This window comes from Pelmatolapia mariae, linkage group LG23 (genome assembly GCF_036321145.2).
Source record: "Pelmatolapia mariae isolate MD_Pm_ZW linkage group LG23, Pm_UMD_F_2, whole genome shotgun sequence".
NCBI lineage: Eukaryota > Metazoa > Chordata > Actinopteri > Cichliformes > Cichlidae > Pelmatolapia > Pelmatolapia mariae.
In genome coordinates, this window is record NC_086246.1 from 44,236,115 (window position 1) to 44,250,899 (window position 14,785).

A 14,785-nucleotide genomic window follows, 5' to 3' on the forward strand; every position below is an offset into this window, starting at 1 on the left:
TAGTATTAATGTGATTCCACCGCAAGGGTTGGGATCGATGCAGTCAGATGAGGGACTGTGTTAACATCCTAATCTCTAATAGCATCAGAGCAGCCAGACTATAAAAACCTCCACCAGTTCAGCTATGCACACACACACACACACACAAGCATAGATCAAGATGATAAGACAGACTGAGGGGACACAAGGAGCCATTAGAGGAATACCTGTATTGTGTGCTGAAAGAGCAGACCCAGATAGCCCTGATGACCCCATACATGTTCTTCACTGCTGTTCACAAAGAAGCTGAGCTCACTGGAACCCACAGCCCAAAGAGCATGTAAAAGAACATCAGATTGATTCATTCAGCTACAGTTTTTACTGTGTTATTTTAAGAAGTATCTGAAATTGAATATTTTAGCTGTTCTGTGTGAGCAATGCAGATATGAGCTTCAGATATACAACACTCTGCAAAAGTCTTGAGTCATTTTTCATTTACTTACATTTTGCTTCCAAGGAGTCAGTTATCATCTTTTATCTTTTAAAGAGGTCTTCAACAATAGTTCTCCAGCCACTTAACACTGACCACTAATCATTCAAGCATAAAAAAGACACCTAACTCAAAGGACGACCCAGTCATGTGTCTACACATAATAGACAACTTAGCAACTGATTTTGTCACAAAAACACATTATTTTTTTCTCATTTCTTTAGTTGAATCTATGAGAAATAACAGAGATAACACAGTTTGACAGGCATAAAATAGTATTTTTGCACCAAGAAAGTGATTCCCAAAGTGCTATAGGTGAAAAACTTGGCAAATCTCAGCATGGTGTGCAAATTTGAAACCAGACAAATATAGGTCATAAAGAAAGAAGTAGTAGGCCTTAAAAAAATCTGCAGCATACAAATAGTATCTGAAAGTCATGTTCTTAGGATAAGAAATCCAACAAAGACTTGGCATGGGACCTGAGAGATGCATCTGGTCATTCAGTTCATACTTTTTACTGTTCACCAAAACCTCATCAGAAATGGTTGCAGTGGAAGGATGGCTGTCAAGAAGCCAAGAAAGGATTTTCAATGAAAGCCAACAGGGAGAAAAGGCTGGTTTGCAAAATTACACAAGGACAAGAACTGGACAGAAAATCAGTAAAATCAGTTCTGAGGCAGTGAGGAATCCAAATTTGAAATGTTAACTTTAAATCATCAGTATGTATGGAGGCAGTCCGGAGAGTATCTAAGTAATAAAATAGAGAAGAGGCTCTGCCATGGTTTGGGGTTGCATCTTAGGGGACTTTGTCAAAACTGATGGAATTATGAATGTAGAATAGTACTGTCAGATTCAGGATATAAGACCATATGGAAAGTGTCCAAGTGGCAACAGCATGACAGCTTTTAAACATGACAATGATCCCAAACTCACTGGCAATCCAGGAAAAGTATACCTGGATGGAAAAAAACACAATGGACTATTATCAGTCATTGACTGGCCTCCACAAACCCAACAATCTCAACATTATTAAAGCAGAAAACAGCCAAAGACGAGCTTTGAATGCCCTTTAAGAAGCCTGGAGAACTATTCCTGAAGACTAGTTAAAGAAATTACAAGAAATCTTGTCTAAGAGAGTTCAGGCTTTGTTGATGAATAAAATCATGATCATACCAAATATTGACTTTCAACCTTGTTTTTCTTTTTGCTATTTTTTGTTTACATTTATGTTTGCAGATGTTTCAATAAATCACTCAACCTATTTTCCACTTTCAAAGCAAAGTATAAAGAAATGAGAGGTGACACAAGACTTTTGCACAGTAGTACAACTCATAATGAAGCTGCACTAGACAAAGTTTGTATGTGGGAGAAAAAAGACTGTCATCAACCTACTTAAACAACTCCAGGCTGAGAAAGAACAGCTCTTGCCTTTCTAAGCAACATGGTTCTGCCCTATTTGCTAAAAATAAAATTTTGATGGCAGGTATATTCAGAGAGGAGGGAAACGCACATAAAGTGACAATTTTAAACTGGGAATGAAACACAAAAAATCCTAATAGCACCATAATCATGTCATCCAAAAGTGAAAGATGAACCTGATTAACTCTCACTGATATTTACAGCTGTATAGTAAATACACAAATAGTTTATATAGTTCATACTTGTGGCTTCTCCTGTAATATGCTCAGATTGCATAACTACAGAAAGCATATGAGCATTTTAAAATAGCTACTCTTATTGCTAAGATTACATTCAGCCCAACGCTCTGCATGCCACACGACCCAAAAGAGAGTTGGAAAAGCCTTGAGCAATTCAAACCCATTTCCAAAACTCCTGGGACACTAGGTAAACAAAGTAAAAAGAAAATAGAATCATTTGAAAATCAACATCCCACAACCAATTAGGTCAATTGGCAACAAGTCAGCAACAAGACTCGAGTCTTGAGAGTATAAAAGGAGCCTTCTATGAGTAAAGATAGCGAGGTTTTCGACACTCTGTGAAAGACTGCAGGGAACACATTAAGAATGATGGTTTTTAGCATAAAAATGCAACAAATCTGGGAATTTTATAATCCGTGATACATTATGTCATCAGAAGATTCTGAAAAGCAAGCAAACTAATCTGGAAGTCACTGCATGAGCTCAGGAACAGTTCTGAAAGCCTATGTCGGTGAACACAGCTTCCTGACAACTTTAAGCTTTACTGAACATTAATAATAAATAAATAAAAATAAATAAGAGGTCATTGAAGATGCACTGAATGGAAATGGGAAAACTGTCCTGTGGCAGCATCCTCCAGGCTAAGAAAAAGATCGAGTTTTAAAAAGCCAGGATCTGTGAAGTCTGTGACATTAAGAGGCTAAACAGTGCAGCTTCAGCCTTAATGGTGTTGCTAGCTCAAAAATGTCTTTTTTAGGGAAGACCTTGCTTTTTTCAGCAATCTGCATTCTGCATAGAACACAACAGCATTGCTCTGCATTAAGAGCCCGAGCTATAAATGGGTCCTCAGGAAATATGCAGCATAAAAATTACAAAAAATCCCTATTTTCAAATAACAAATTTAGGTTTTAGGTGATTTAAAAACTGCCACGTTCTGTTTTTATTACGTATGTCTAGCACTTTTTTTATTGGCTCATGTCGACAATAACAAAAATTAAAAAAAAAAAAAAAAAGCAGTCTTTACTTTTCTATGAGCCTCATTGCTGTAAAACATTCCAAATCTAATTTTGACTCATTAGTAAGCCTCTGGGGTGCTTCTGTCTCATACTGCAGACACAACCTCTGAGACTTGAATGTGTGCATGTTTGAGACAGCATCTTTAATTACCCAGGTAACACATCCAGATGCTCCATCACTCTGGCAATGGCAGTGATTAAAAGCAGTAAAATATTCATTTCAATCAGACACCCACATGCCACATGTATAATTAATGTGCAGCGGAAGGACGCAGCAACTTTTACACCAGCGACACACATACACACGCTTTTCCATCACCATATTCCCTCTGCACATCACAGCCAGCTGCTGCATTTGTGTGTCTGTCTTTGTCGGGGCGGATCCAAGAAATGGAACCGTGGATGAGCCACTTCGAGCAATACTCCACAGGGAGGTCAAAGGTTAGCCAGACTGCATTCTGGGACATCATTCAGCCACCTACACAGCAGATGTGTTGCGTTGCTCTTTCACTGCCTTCACTCTCTCTGGGAGTGTTTTTGTTGGGAAAACAGCATCTTTAGTTTGCCACTTATCAAGCATTCAGCTTTCTGTGGTGTGGGTGTGCTGCCTTCACTGCTCCTTCTTCTACTTTTCAACAGTTCTGTGTTTATGTCAATACCTCAAAATACCTGTGAGCGGTTTGCAGAGGTCTCAGAAGCTGTCTGATGTCTCTAGTGGGTGGAAGACTATACAAACTCAAAACAATGTGAGACTTAAGGTGAATTTACAGACATAAAGTAGACATTTGATTTTTAACTTAGTTTGTGGAAAAGATCTTATCTGCTCAAGGCTGCGCATGCGAACAGAGAAACCACATCGAACAGGACTTTCCCATGCAGGATTCGTGCTGCATGTTAAAAATTAAACATCTGATTTGCATGTAAATCACCCCAAAAGATTCTCTCTTTCACACACTTGAAATGAAATCTTTTCTTTTCTCCTGTCAATCCCCATGGTTCCAGTTTGTTTTCTATTTCTGTCCTTTCAATCCATCTGACTGCTGTCTCTTTGTTTTCCTTGATTAAGCCCTCTGTCGAAGTATTGTTTAGACTCCAGCAGTAGGCTACAATTACTCAGCGCAGTGTGTGTATTGTATCACGCTCATTACAATTACCTCTGGGTGTGAGTGTGTCATCTGTTGCCTGCTCATGTTCCAATTTCTCTGCGAGTGGGGAGGAAGCTGCATCCAGCTGCCACAGTGTGCATGCAACAATATGACCCTGAAATAGATTATCTACATTATAATGAATGGGACCTGTGTATCCAAAAGTCCATAAAAAGGTCAAAATTGCCAAAAGAGACAACTTGTGTTCAGCAGCAGATAGTGAAAAGGCCCATACTCCAAAGCTGTTTAATACACATAATTTACACAAAATTGATCTCGTATTCAAGAAGCTACAACTTGTAGCAGTTGGCAGACATTACAAAAGAGCTGCAATGAGGCTGACTGATGGATATTCTAGTAGCTTTCATTTGATTACAACTGGCTTTGCATAATGTGGTCAATGAGATTTCAAAACTTTACATCTCTCTGATCAGCTGTGAACAGACAACAAGGATATTCCCCAGGAGCCAAGCATCAATAAGTAAACCGCTGCCGCCACACGCACATACGAACACTTCAAAAGAAACTCATCTTTCACCCCAGAATCTAATTGGTTGGTGTGACGTTGCGAGGCGTTTGATGTTCCCTTACGTAATGTCACACAGGCTGATAATTTTACGCACATCCATATTACATTTGTTTGTGTTGCTGTATGCGCCCCTTTGATCGATGTCAATTTATAGATTTTAGAATAAAGCAGAAAAAAGAGATATCCAAGTTTGAATTTTATTTGCTAGCCACCTGCAAACAGAATACATATCCGCTGAGTTATGAATGTGCAAAAACCAATATGTGCTTTTCATTGGCTTGTTATGGACTGACCACTTATTCTAAAGGAGAAACCGACCCTAATATTGACCTACCCTGCGTTTTGTCCTGTAAGAGAAAGCCTCCACAGCAGGTGTAAGACTCCCAACTGTTGTTTTTGGAGGCTAGTTCAGGTTCGGTGCCTAAAAAGCGTGACACAAATAAAATAATTTACCTCCCCACCCAAAAAAAACATAGTAGTATCATTTTTGATTTTACAGTGTAACCAAGCGTACCATTTCGTCTCCGCGCGCACACACACATAAAACATTACCAAGATTTGAACCATAACTGCCCTCCCCTCTTCACAGTATGACTTCTCCTGCAGGCTGTTGTTGTAAATATGAATGTTTTCTCAGTCAACTTGCCTTGTTAAATAAGATTTTACAAAATCCCATGAAAGATTTCTCAAAGCTTGACGGCTGATATTGGCATTCCCGTGCAGAGCGCTGTGTTTTAAAACCTGCAAACAACCCAGCATAAATTTACACCATTAAGTCCCCCGGGCTAGAAAACAGATAAAGTGCTGTGCGTGTGGCATGAGAATGCAGTAGTCATAATGAGAATGTAGATGTCCTCTGGATGCCATGGACGCTGCCTCCAACAAGCACACGTAAGTGCTTACTCTCGTCTGTTGCCGTGTGTCAATGAATAATGCACATATTAATCTGGCAATGTATGGAAGCTAATTAATTCAGTATTTTCCTATTCAAGGTTATCTCATTAATGTGGTATCTTTGTAGTCATTAGGCATGGATAAAATTCTTGATTTATCATTGTCAGCCTTTTACCTCAATTTTCTACTGATTTATATAATGACCTGCAGTCACTTCCTTTGTAAAACAACCGCCAGCTCCACCCTCGATTGTGGTGGTATCTGCAGTCTCTGCAATGGTGGGTGAGAATTTAACCCTTTTAGCACCTACGCACTCAGGTGCATTTTTTTCAATTTAATAGACAATAAGAGAAAGGTTTCTAGCTGCAGTTCATACTCCACTATAGTCAGTCAAGTTTATTCAAGGAAGTTGGTGATGATTTAACACCCCTGTCAGCTGGTGCTCTGCAATACGTGCTGGGATCCCTCCTCTGCAGCAGTAGCAGTGGCATGGGCTGCCATAACTCTCTCTGGAACTGCAGCTGGGACCGGGCCTTTGCTTAAATGATCTGCATCTGGGGAAGAAGGAAGTGCAGTTTGGGCAAGGAATGCTGCAGGCAGTCTTGTGGGGACTGAGGTGGGGCTGCGGGTCAACAGAGGTTTGTCTCCCCTCTCTGGCCCTTCACTCCTCTGCTCCCTGGTGTTTTCCAGCAACACACGGACGCTCTTGGAGAAAACATCACGAGGATCAGTAGCAGGCAGAGCAGGACAGACGCATCTTTCCCTCAGCTCCAGAGCCTGAACAGATATAAAGCAAAAGGACAGACACACAAACACTTTAAGCAAAACCAAACAAGATTAACCAGGGCTGGTGAAAACTCTATGTACAAACTAAAATGCTAGCTTACATGCAGGCACGTTAAACTTAATTCATGCAAAGTCACATTTATAGTTACCATCTGACACCTTTCAACCAGTCATGTGCCCTCCTGCTTGTCAAAAGCTACAGCAGAGTCATATTTGGACTAAAGTTTTGTCTTAGTTTTTCCAAATCTGACAAGTGGAGGATCTGACTTGAGTGACTTTTAAATTATGCCCTAAAGCATACCTGTTTTAATGTCTACTTTACTCTTAATGGGATCTTAATTTACTGAATGAACCTCGTGCTATGCTAAATCAGTCTTAAAACTAGCAATTAAGACCAAACACTCATGAGGAAAGTGTTTACTGAGGAGTAGCATCATTTTCTCATAGACTTCTTTTCACAAACAGATGTACTGCCCACTGCTGGCCATTTTAAAGAATGCAGTTTTGATGCACTTCTGCACTGACTTGGAAGCCACGTCCATCTTTTATATACATTCTATGGTTTTATAGAGAAACAGAAAATTATAAAGTGTCTCTGAATAAAAGACATGGAAGCAGCTATTGTAGGCCAACATTAGCATGAAAGAGCCATGTAACTAGCTTGGCTAAAACGGTTATGGTTAAAAATATTCCAGTATGTGACAGAGCTAATGGAAACTTCAATCACACCCCTGCCGATAAATATATTCTCTCCGTCTGTCTCACACACCTACGCACATCCCAAGTCATTAATCTCTCACTTAGCATCACCTACAAGACTGAGCACATACGTGTACTTCCCACTCAACAGGCTCTCCCTCTTATGTTACCAGTGGACTTGATGTGCTGTGCTTAAGGATGATGAGCGCGCTCGTGGAGGTGGAGTGCCCCCACAAGAGTCGGGTTAAGTAGCTTGAGGCTGTCACCCTTTGCAAGGTTAAAAACATCACATTATGCATCGCTTTCACCAGACTGAGCTCGGCTGTTAACTGACTCATACATGCTGCTATGCTGGATCGAACAGTTAAGCATTGGAGGTACCAGAAACCGAGTCTTCTCAGCACCACACACACACAAAGCAGGGCAATTAATCCCCAAACAACAGTCTTCATCACTTCACTGCCTGTGGCTACAGCCTGGCCTCGACAACAACTGCTGCTAGAGGTCAATCTACCTCACAGGGATACGACCGGGTGCACGAGCACATACACAGAACATGCACAAATTCAACGACACAGGCACCTGATGGACAATTAGTGGTTTACCCATCTGTTCGTCTTTGTGCTTGGAGCATCTGACAGTGCTCCAAAAGTCCAAATAACAGTCAAGGTTAACCTCACTGCTGTATAATACATAGATTATTAATCCACCTTTCTGCTAACACTTACACGCACAGAAAAAGTTGTGAGGACTGTGGATGCTGACAGTTTCGACTGAAACTGCTGTCTTAACTGGTTGTTGATTTCCTTATAGACTTAAGATACCATTGATTGGCTGGTCACACTGCCAACAGTGAGCTGCTAATGTGGGGCTGTTTTCTTTCAGGCACTCAGCTCAAATCCTTCAAGACATTCAGCTAAGCAGACATCCAGGCCCTGGCACAGCAAAATGTTTTTGCTGTCTTCCTAAAACCCCACGTTTCTCCTTCCTTTCTGCCCTCCTCTCCATGTCTGCAGGTGGATTTATATCTCTCCAGACGCTTCATTAGTTCCATTAAGAATCTTTCCAACAGCTCCTAAAGCTACACTGTTTCTCCTGAAAAACAGAAAGGAGTAGGGCTGTGTCCCCACACAGGCCTCACAGATTTCTTCACTTCAAAGTTGGGACAAACATATAACTAAGAACCGACACAACAGTTTAGGGGGAAACAATCTAAGGAAAAAATACTGCATGTGTCTATACCTCTGGTATGAGACGGTCCAGCTGAGCGACTCTGTTCCTGTGCGATGGGTGTGTGGACAGCCATTCAGGCAAGGTGGGCTCTCCTGATAGTTGGTCTCTGAGTTCCATCTGCTGCCAGAATACAGGTCCTGCTCGCACATCGGCACATGCCTGTAAATAATACACACACCTCAGAAACACACACACGAAGTGGCATCCCACTGTTTTGTGCTGAGATAAAAATCTTCACTTTAGTTTCCTTTGACAACAGTGCCCCCTAGTGTTCTGTGGACAGACTGTATGATTGGGGCGCATTAGAGGAAACTGAATAGGGTTAAAATAAAGAACAGCCTATAAAGAGCAAAAAGGTTTTAAAATTAGTCCTTAATTTTTAACCCCAAAAGTACTACTGACCTTGAAAAATGCCTGCACCAGCAATTGAGTAGCTATTGCAAATCCATAACATGAGGGGGGAAAAGGAGACTGAAAATGGCTGAGAAATCCTGACTTTCAATCTCAAGCTCCAAAAAGCTGGATTTAACACTTTTCCTCGAGTCATTAGCCTGGTTGCATGTTTTTAACCCTAAAAATATCATCAGAGTGAATGCAACCGACAAAAAAACACAGATGAAAACACAAAAGAAGGCACCGCTTGAGCCAGATAAATGGTGACCAAATTGGTGACAGTGATACCTTAGCAGCCAATTGCAATCCGACTTGATCTGCCTCAGCCTCCAGTTTCCGACTGAAAGGGCGTTGAAACAGCAGCTAGAAAAGAAAAAAGCAGATTTCTGTGTAGGTGTGTAAAAACTACAAGATTATTGTACATTTTTATCTTCCAGTCATTTTTTAAACTGCTGTAACTTTAATACTTCATATACATTTTCAGATAATGAATATTAATTCCTCACCTCTCTAAGCTTGCCCTGTACCCAGTGTCCCAGCATTGACAGGCTGTCGTGAGGACACATGGCCCAGATGGCTATCAAGAGAACAACAGACAGGAGCTCCAGGACATGAGACACACTGGCCTGTTCTGCCTGTGGAGGCAGTCAGGGCGAAGGAAAAGGAAAGGAAGAAAGAAGGACAAAAGAGAAAAATATAAGAACAGAAAAATAGAGGTAAAAAGTTTTGGGGAGGTGATTGAGGCTGCTGAAAAATATTGATTGTTCCCATCTATTTTAGTGGAACATTTACGCTGTAACAGATTTAGAGGTTTTAACAGCCAATCCAATAGAGCACACCTACTGGGTAATACCAAGCCCATCGATGCTCATTCCCTTCATCTAATTAAAATCTCCTTCAAGCATTTCCTCCGAGGACGTTTAAAGTCTTGAAATACCCACAACTTCATTAGACACTTTTTTAGAACAAGAAGAATGGGCTTTAAAGCTGGAGAGAAAAAAAAGACAGCCATCTGCGGAGAATTAATAAAGCACAGCAGTGCCTGAGGTCACTTTGGTCATCATAGCACCGGCAGGATTAGTGACTGTTTGGAGGTGATTGTCAGTGAGTCTTTTATCAACGGCTGATGCAACAAGACTGCAACAGATGCCACTTCAGCTGATATTATACTTCCGAGACAGAGCAGAAGTGATGAATAGTCAGGAGATCTCAGTGTATAATGCAGTATATTCTGCACCTGTAGGGGGTCCACATGCATATTTTACAGTGCTGTGTAGAACCTCCAAGACTGTGCCAAGGGCTAATAAATGACTAAAGTTTGTTCTTGAGCAATATTTGCACTTTAAGTGTTTTCAGTGACTCATCCTCATCCACTGCAACATCTGCTGCTGATCAGCTAAGCCTATTAGATGTCAGCTTACTGCACAGGTCTTTGTGCACTGCAGCACTTCAGCCTCAGAAACTAAACAGGTGTGAGGTTTGCTGCATTCAACTGAGTGCTTGTCTGTTATGGAAGAGTATGCACTCAATGCATGAGAGAAAACATACAATCAAGGAATTTGTTTCTGTTAATAATACCAGTGGCAGGCATAATTTTTTGCCTATTGTATAACTCCACTTATAATAAATAGTTCCAACATCATTTTAACAATCAAAATAAATGCTTTTTAAGACCCATTTAGGACTTCAAGAAATAAAAATTAAGATCCAATAATGTCAAAATTATGCACTATTTTAAGGCTTTTATACACAAGCCATTTTCAACAATGCAGCAATCCATACAACACAGTACTTGACATTATATTCTTTGCCACACATACCAGGCTTAAACAAACCATTTCCAAAGTTAATACCTTCACCAAATATTGGGGAAATATGAAATATTTTAAGGTCTTATTTTTCTTGAATTCAGTTTCAGAGTTTAAGACTTTTTAATAATCCAAAGAAACCCTGTATTATCTGTAAAAATAAACCTATACACTCTCAAGGTCAAGTCTTAAGGTAAATTTATAATGTGGAGTACAAACGATGCTATAACAGCAAACAGTCCGTGGAGGGTTATGTACTTACAGCGTGCCCCAGTAAGGCATGAGCCATCTCGTGTCCCAGTATAATAGTGAGCTGGTGAACATCTGCAATGGCTTCCAGCATTCCAGTAAACATGAAGACATTTCCATTCTACACAAAGAATGGGAAATAACTTTTTAATCTTTGTAGGTGTGCAAACACTAGATTGCACCTTATAGTAGTAAAATTTCAGTGTTCAGCTTGTCTTTACTCACCGGTAGTACAAAGGCATTAACGCTGGGACTTTGCACCACATGGACAGTCCAGCTGATGTCAGACACTTCAGGGATGTCCTTGTTCCTTTGTGCCAGGTGCTGCACCACCCGCTCCACCACCTGGTGACGAGGGTCAGTGACTGGAACAAGCAGCTCTGCATACTCCTCCATGTACTGAAACACAGAGATGACAACAAATATTTAAGGAAGAATTTCATTAAAAATGACATTTTTTTTCCATCTTGTTCCATTTAACTATTCACCTTCTTGCTTGTTGACTCAATAAATCTTCTTAGAAATGTTTGTAGAATGGATATTTGTGATTTTCTCACAATGTCACATGCAACACAACGTCTCTCACCGCATCTGAAGTCAGAGCTGCCATCTCCATGTAGTTCTCTTTACTGAACACAAGAAGGCGGGTCCGTCCTGTCAGCGGGGACTCGTCAAGGTGCGTTAGGAGAAAGAGGGCTACAATCATAATAGCAACACCTGCACCCCCTGCTAGATGCCAGCGCTTCTGCCATGCATATTTGCGCACCAGCTGCCGCCGGTTGTCTGGTAAGGCCACCCACCACTTCCTTATGCTCCTGTACAAAAAGAGGGGCTTTAGTTCTGCTGTAAATCCTTATGTAGCTCAGGCAGTACATTTAACACCTTATTCCAACAATTAGAACTAAATTAATCATCTGAAGCTTCTTTCATGTTTGCTCAGAGAAAAAGCCTGATGAAAGATTAGCAACCAAAGTTTCCCATAATAATGTAAGAATGCAGAACAATAACCTCTTTTCTTTCCAGAGAAGCCTAACCTCAAATAAAGTGCCAAAACATGCATAAATTCGGCAGGTAAATTTTGTAGTACTGCTCAAAGGCCAAAAACAAAATGCCTGCTCTCTATTCTGTTGGAGGCAGGAAGGGGGAGACAAAATAAGACTAAATAAATACTGAAACCTCACATGCCATGCCATGTCTGCTAAATGATACCATCACAGTCACTCTGTTTCATGGATTAATTTGTACCAGTTAATTAAAACATAAAGCATGGAAACAATTTAGACAGTAATTTATTTGTTCTTATTTAAATCCAATAATTAAAACAGTTGATAAAACAATTAGGAGCGTGTTCATTATTTAATTAAACATTAAGTGTTGTTAAATGATATTATGCCTTAAAGCAAAAAGGATGCTCGATTTATCATCTGTATTAAGAGCTTTTCTATTGACACACCTTATTAAATTCTTGCTTTTTATTTACATTCCATACTTAAAATGTTACATCTATTTGAATTTGTAGACCATTATAGACTATAGTGTCGTATTTATACTCCGAAATGTCAATACTGATTAACCACTTCAGTCTATACTTTTTAGGGGGGGACACATTGGTTGTGATTTTGCCCCTGTACACCACCACACTTTACTTAATATTATTTAAAAAATTAAGGTATGTTTGAAGTGTAAACTTTCAACTTTAATTCAAGTTGTTTAACAAAAGTCTTCCATTAGCTGTTTACAGCCAATTTTATCCAAGTTCCTTATTGTCAGAAGCACAAAAATAGGTAGACGACATTAAAGTGTAAAATTAAAAGATGCATTCAAAAGTGGAAATACAGCAGATTTTCAAAAAGGTGTAGACCACTGGTTACAGAGATCTGTCAAACATAGTGGAGGCAGTGTTATGGCACAGGCAGGTATAGCTGCCAAAAAATTACTAATTAGAGTTTACTGATGATGTGGCCACAGATAGAACTAGCAAGTCTGGGGTCTAGAGGGCTATACTCTCAGCCAAAGAAGGATTTTCATCCAAGCTTCCTTGGATTCACAATATTCTGCCAGCCTTTTATCAGAGACTACAGCCAAGGAGCATCACAATCAGCCAGCATGGTAGCACAGTGGTTAGCACTACTGCCTTACAGCAAGAAGCTCCTGGGTTTGAATCCACCATATGATTTGGGTCTTTCTCTCTGTACTCCAGCTCCTAACCCCAGTCTAAAGACATGCAGTTAGTGGGGTAAGGTTCATTGGAGATTACTTGGTGATGAAAAAGTCTGTGGTGTATTGGCCTGCCTCCTTGTCCCCAAATTGGAAATAATTGGTACTGCGTAAAATTATTATTCAGAAGAGGGGGCCATGTATAAAAATGCCTGTAATTTCTAAATATTTATTGCAATTCTTTTCTGAAACCCCTTAAATAAAAGCTCAAAGACTGCATTTGAACTCTTAAATTTTTACAATCCACTGTGGTGGTGTTCAAAGCACAAACTACAAAAACTGTGTCTATCCAAAAGCTTGTGGACCTTCCAGCACACCCTATGTGTTTCCTACCTGCCCAGTATTATAGCCATAATCTTTTGCAGAGGTTTGATTATCATCCATATGAGGGGAGCAGGCAGGGCCCTCAGGCGGGCAGAAGTGTGGAAGTAGTGTCCACATGGGGTCAGGACAGGACCGCAGGGAAGAGGAGCAGTGGCTTTGGAGTAAATCTGATAACTCGTTGTCCGTCCACTCAAAGAAGCTCTCAAGCGTACAGATGTGCGTATGGTATTTCGCCAACTGCTCTGAGGGTAAACAGCTCGTCTGCATACCCGGAGGTTCCCGATAAGATGCGACGAAAGCAAACTGAAATGACTGCTCCTGAAAAGACTTCCGCAAAGTAGAGCCATGATTTAATTTAATTTTTTTAATGCTACAATTTTTTTTTAAATTTATACGAGGACTGACCAAAAACAGTCAACGCAACGCGGTTATCTCATCCTAAAGGTCAAAATAAATCCGGTAGTGACACCTGGGGAGCTGCTCTCAGCTGTCAATGTCATCGCTAGAAGTGAACGGTACGTACACGTAAACTTGGTTATGGGGGGGAAAGCCGCGGAACTCTGAAATGCCTTCACCAGTCCAAAAGTTGGTTTTTAACACCATTACACGCTGAGCTGAAACACATTAATGCCCGGTGAGCCGAAAGGACGCGATTTAAAATTACAAACTAGCGTTAACTGTAGTTTCTGGGACGCGCCCTCCTCCCAAATGATTCCACCTAGAAACAGCCCCGTTACGAACGTTCCGCACACACAGCTCAAAGTTACATTATAAACGAGCTAAAAATTATTATAGTGCTGGAAGTTAACTGAATATATTTACATGTTAAGTGTGTGTCTTTTTTTTTTTTTTTCAAATCATACCCAGGCTACTGCTTTTAATCCACCATAGTTTGGAGGCAAATATTCTACTTTGTACTCTTTGCACATTTATTTTCATGTTTTACTATTTAACTTTTTTTTTGCAGTTAAAATAACACACATCAACTAATAAATTATCCTATTTTATTGTAGAGGTTCCCAAATCGTGTGCCAGATTAATGCCATAACTCACAATCTCAATAACTGACAAACTTCAGACATGAACACAAGTGTGTGAAAACCGTTGATTATGTTGACCAGTTGTGTATATAAAGTATTTTTAACATTAGCTCCGGGTTCAACATTAAAGTGAAATAAACCACTGATTGATCAATCAATGTTAGACTGTTTCATGGGATTACTTTGGCATCATGAGCACTTTCACTTTTGGTATTTTCAGTTTATTTTGATGCTAATTTTGACATAAATGGGAACTGGAATGCAGGTTTTTCACTTAAGGGTATTTTTACACTTTAGTGTAACTATCCATCCATTTTCTTCTGCT

General features: G+C 40.1%; 1 protein-coding gene across 2 annotated transcripts; it reads right to left on the reverse strand.

Annotated features, from left to right (window-relative positions):
• Nucleotides 1-4,529: 4,529 nt before the first annotated feature.
• On the reverse strand, nucleotides 4,530-14,113 carry oma1 (OMA1 zinc metallopeptidase). Of its 2 annotated transcripts, none has more exons than XM_063466281.1 (8): nucleotides 13,944-14,113; nucleotides 11,466-11,694; nucleotides 11,105-11,278; nucleotides 10,893-11,000; nucleotides 9,329-9,457; nucleotides 9,111-9,185; nucleotides 8,439-8,588; nucleotides 4,530-6,488 (listed from the first exon to the last, which is right to left on the reverse strand). In XM_063466281.1, exons 1-8 carry the CDS (start codon nucleotides 14,021-14,023, stop codon nucleotides 6,144-6,146), a joined length of 1,290 nt encoding a protein of 429 aa, XP_063322351.1. In that variant the 5' UTR covers nucleotides 14,024-14,113; the 3' UTR covers nucleotides 4,530-6,143. The 2 variants fall into 2 exon arrangements, with proteins under 2 accessions (XP_063322351.1, XP_063322350.1); XM_063466280.1 differs by having other exon boundaries at nucleotides 13,430-14,054.
• Between the last annotated feature and the right edge of the window lie 672 nt (nucleotides 14,114-14,785).

Bases quoted from the DNA above. Each gene is read 5' to 3' on its own strand.
- oma1 (XM_063466280.1), bottom strand. From the start codon at position 13,767: ATGGCTCTACTTTGCGGAAGTCTTTTCAGGAGCAGTCATTTCAGTTTG. The intron at 11,001-11,104 runs GTGAGTAAAGAC...TTCTTTGTGTAG, and splicing joins TTAATGCCTTTGTACTACCG to AATGGAAATGTCTTCATGTT. The intron at 9,458-10,892 runs GTAAGTACATAA...CTGCCTCCACAG, and splicing joins ATGCCTTACTGGGGCACGCT to GCAGAACAGGCCAGTGTGTC.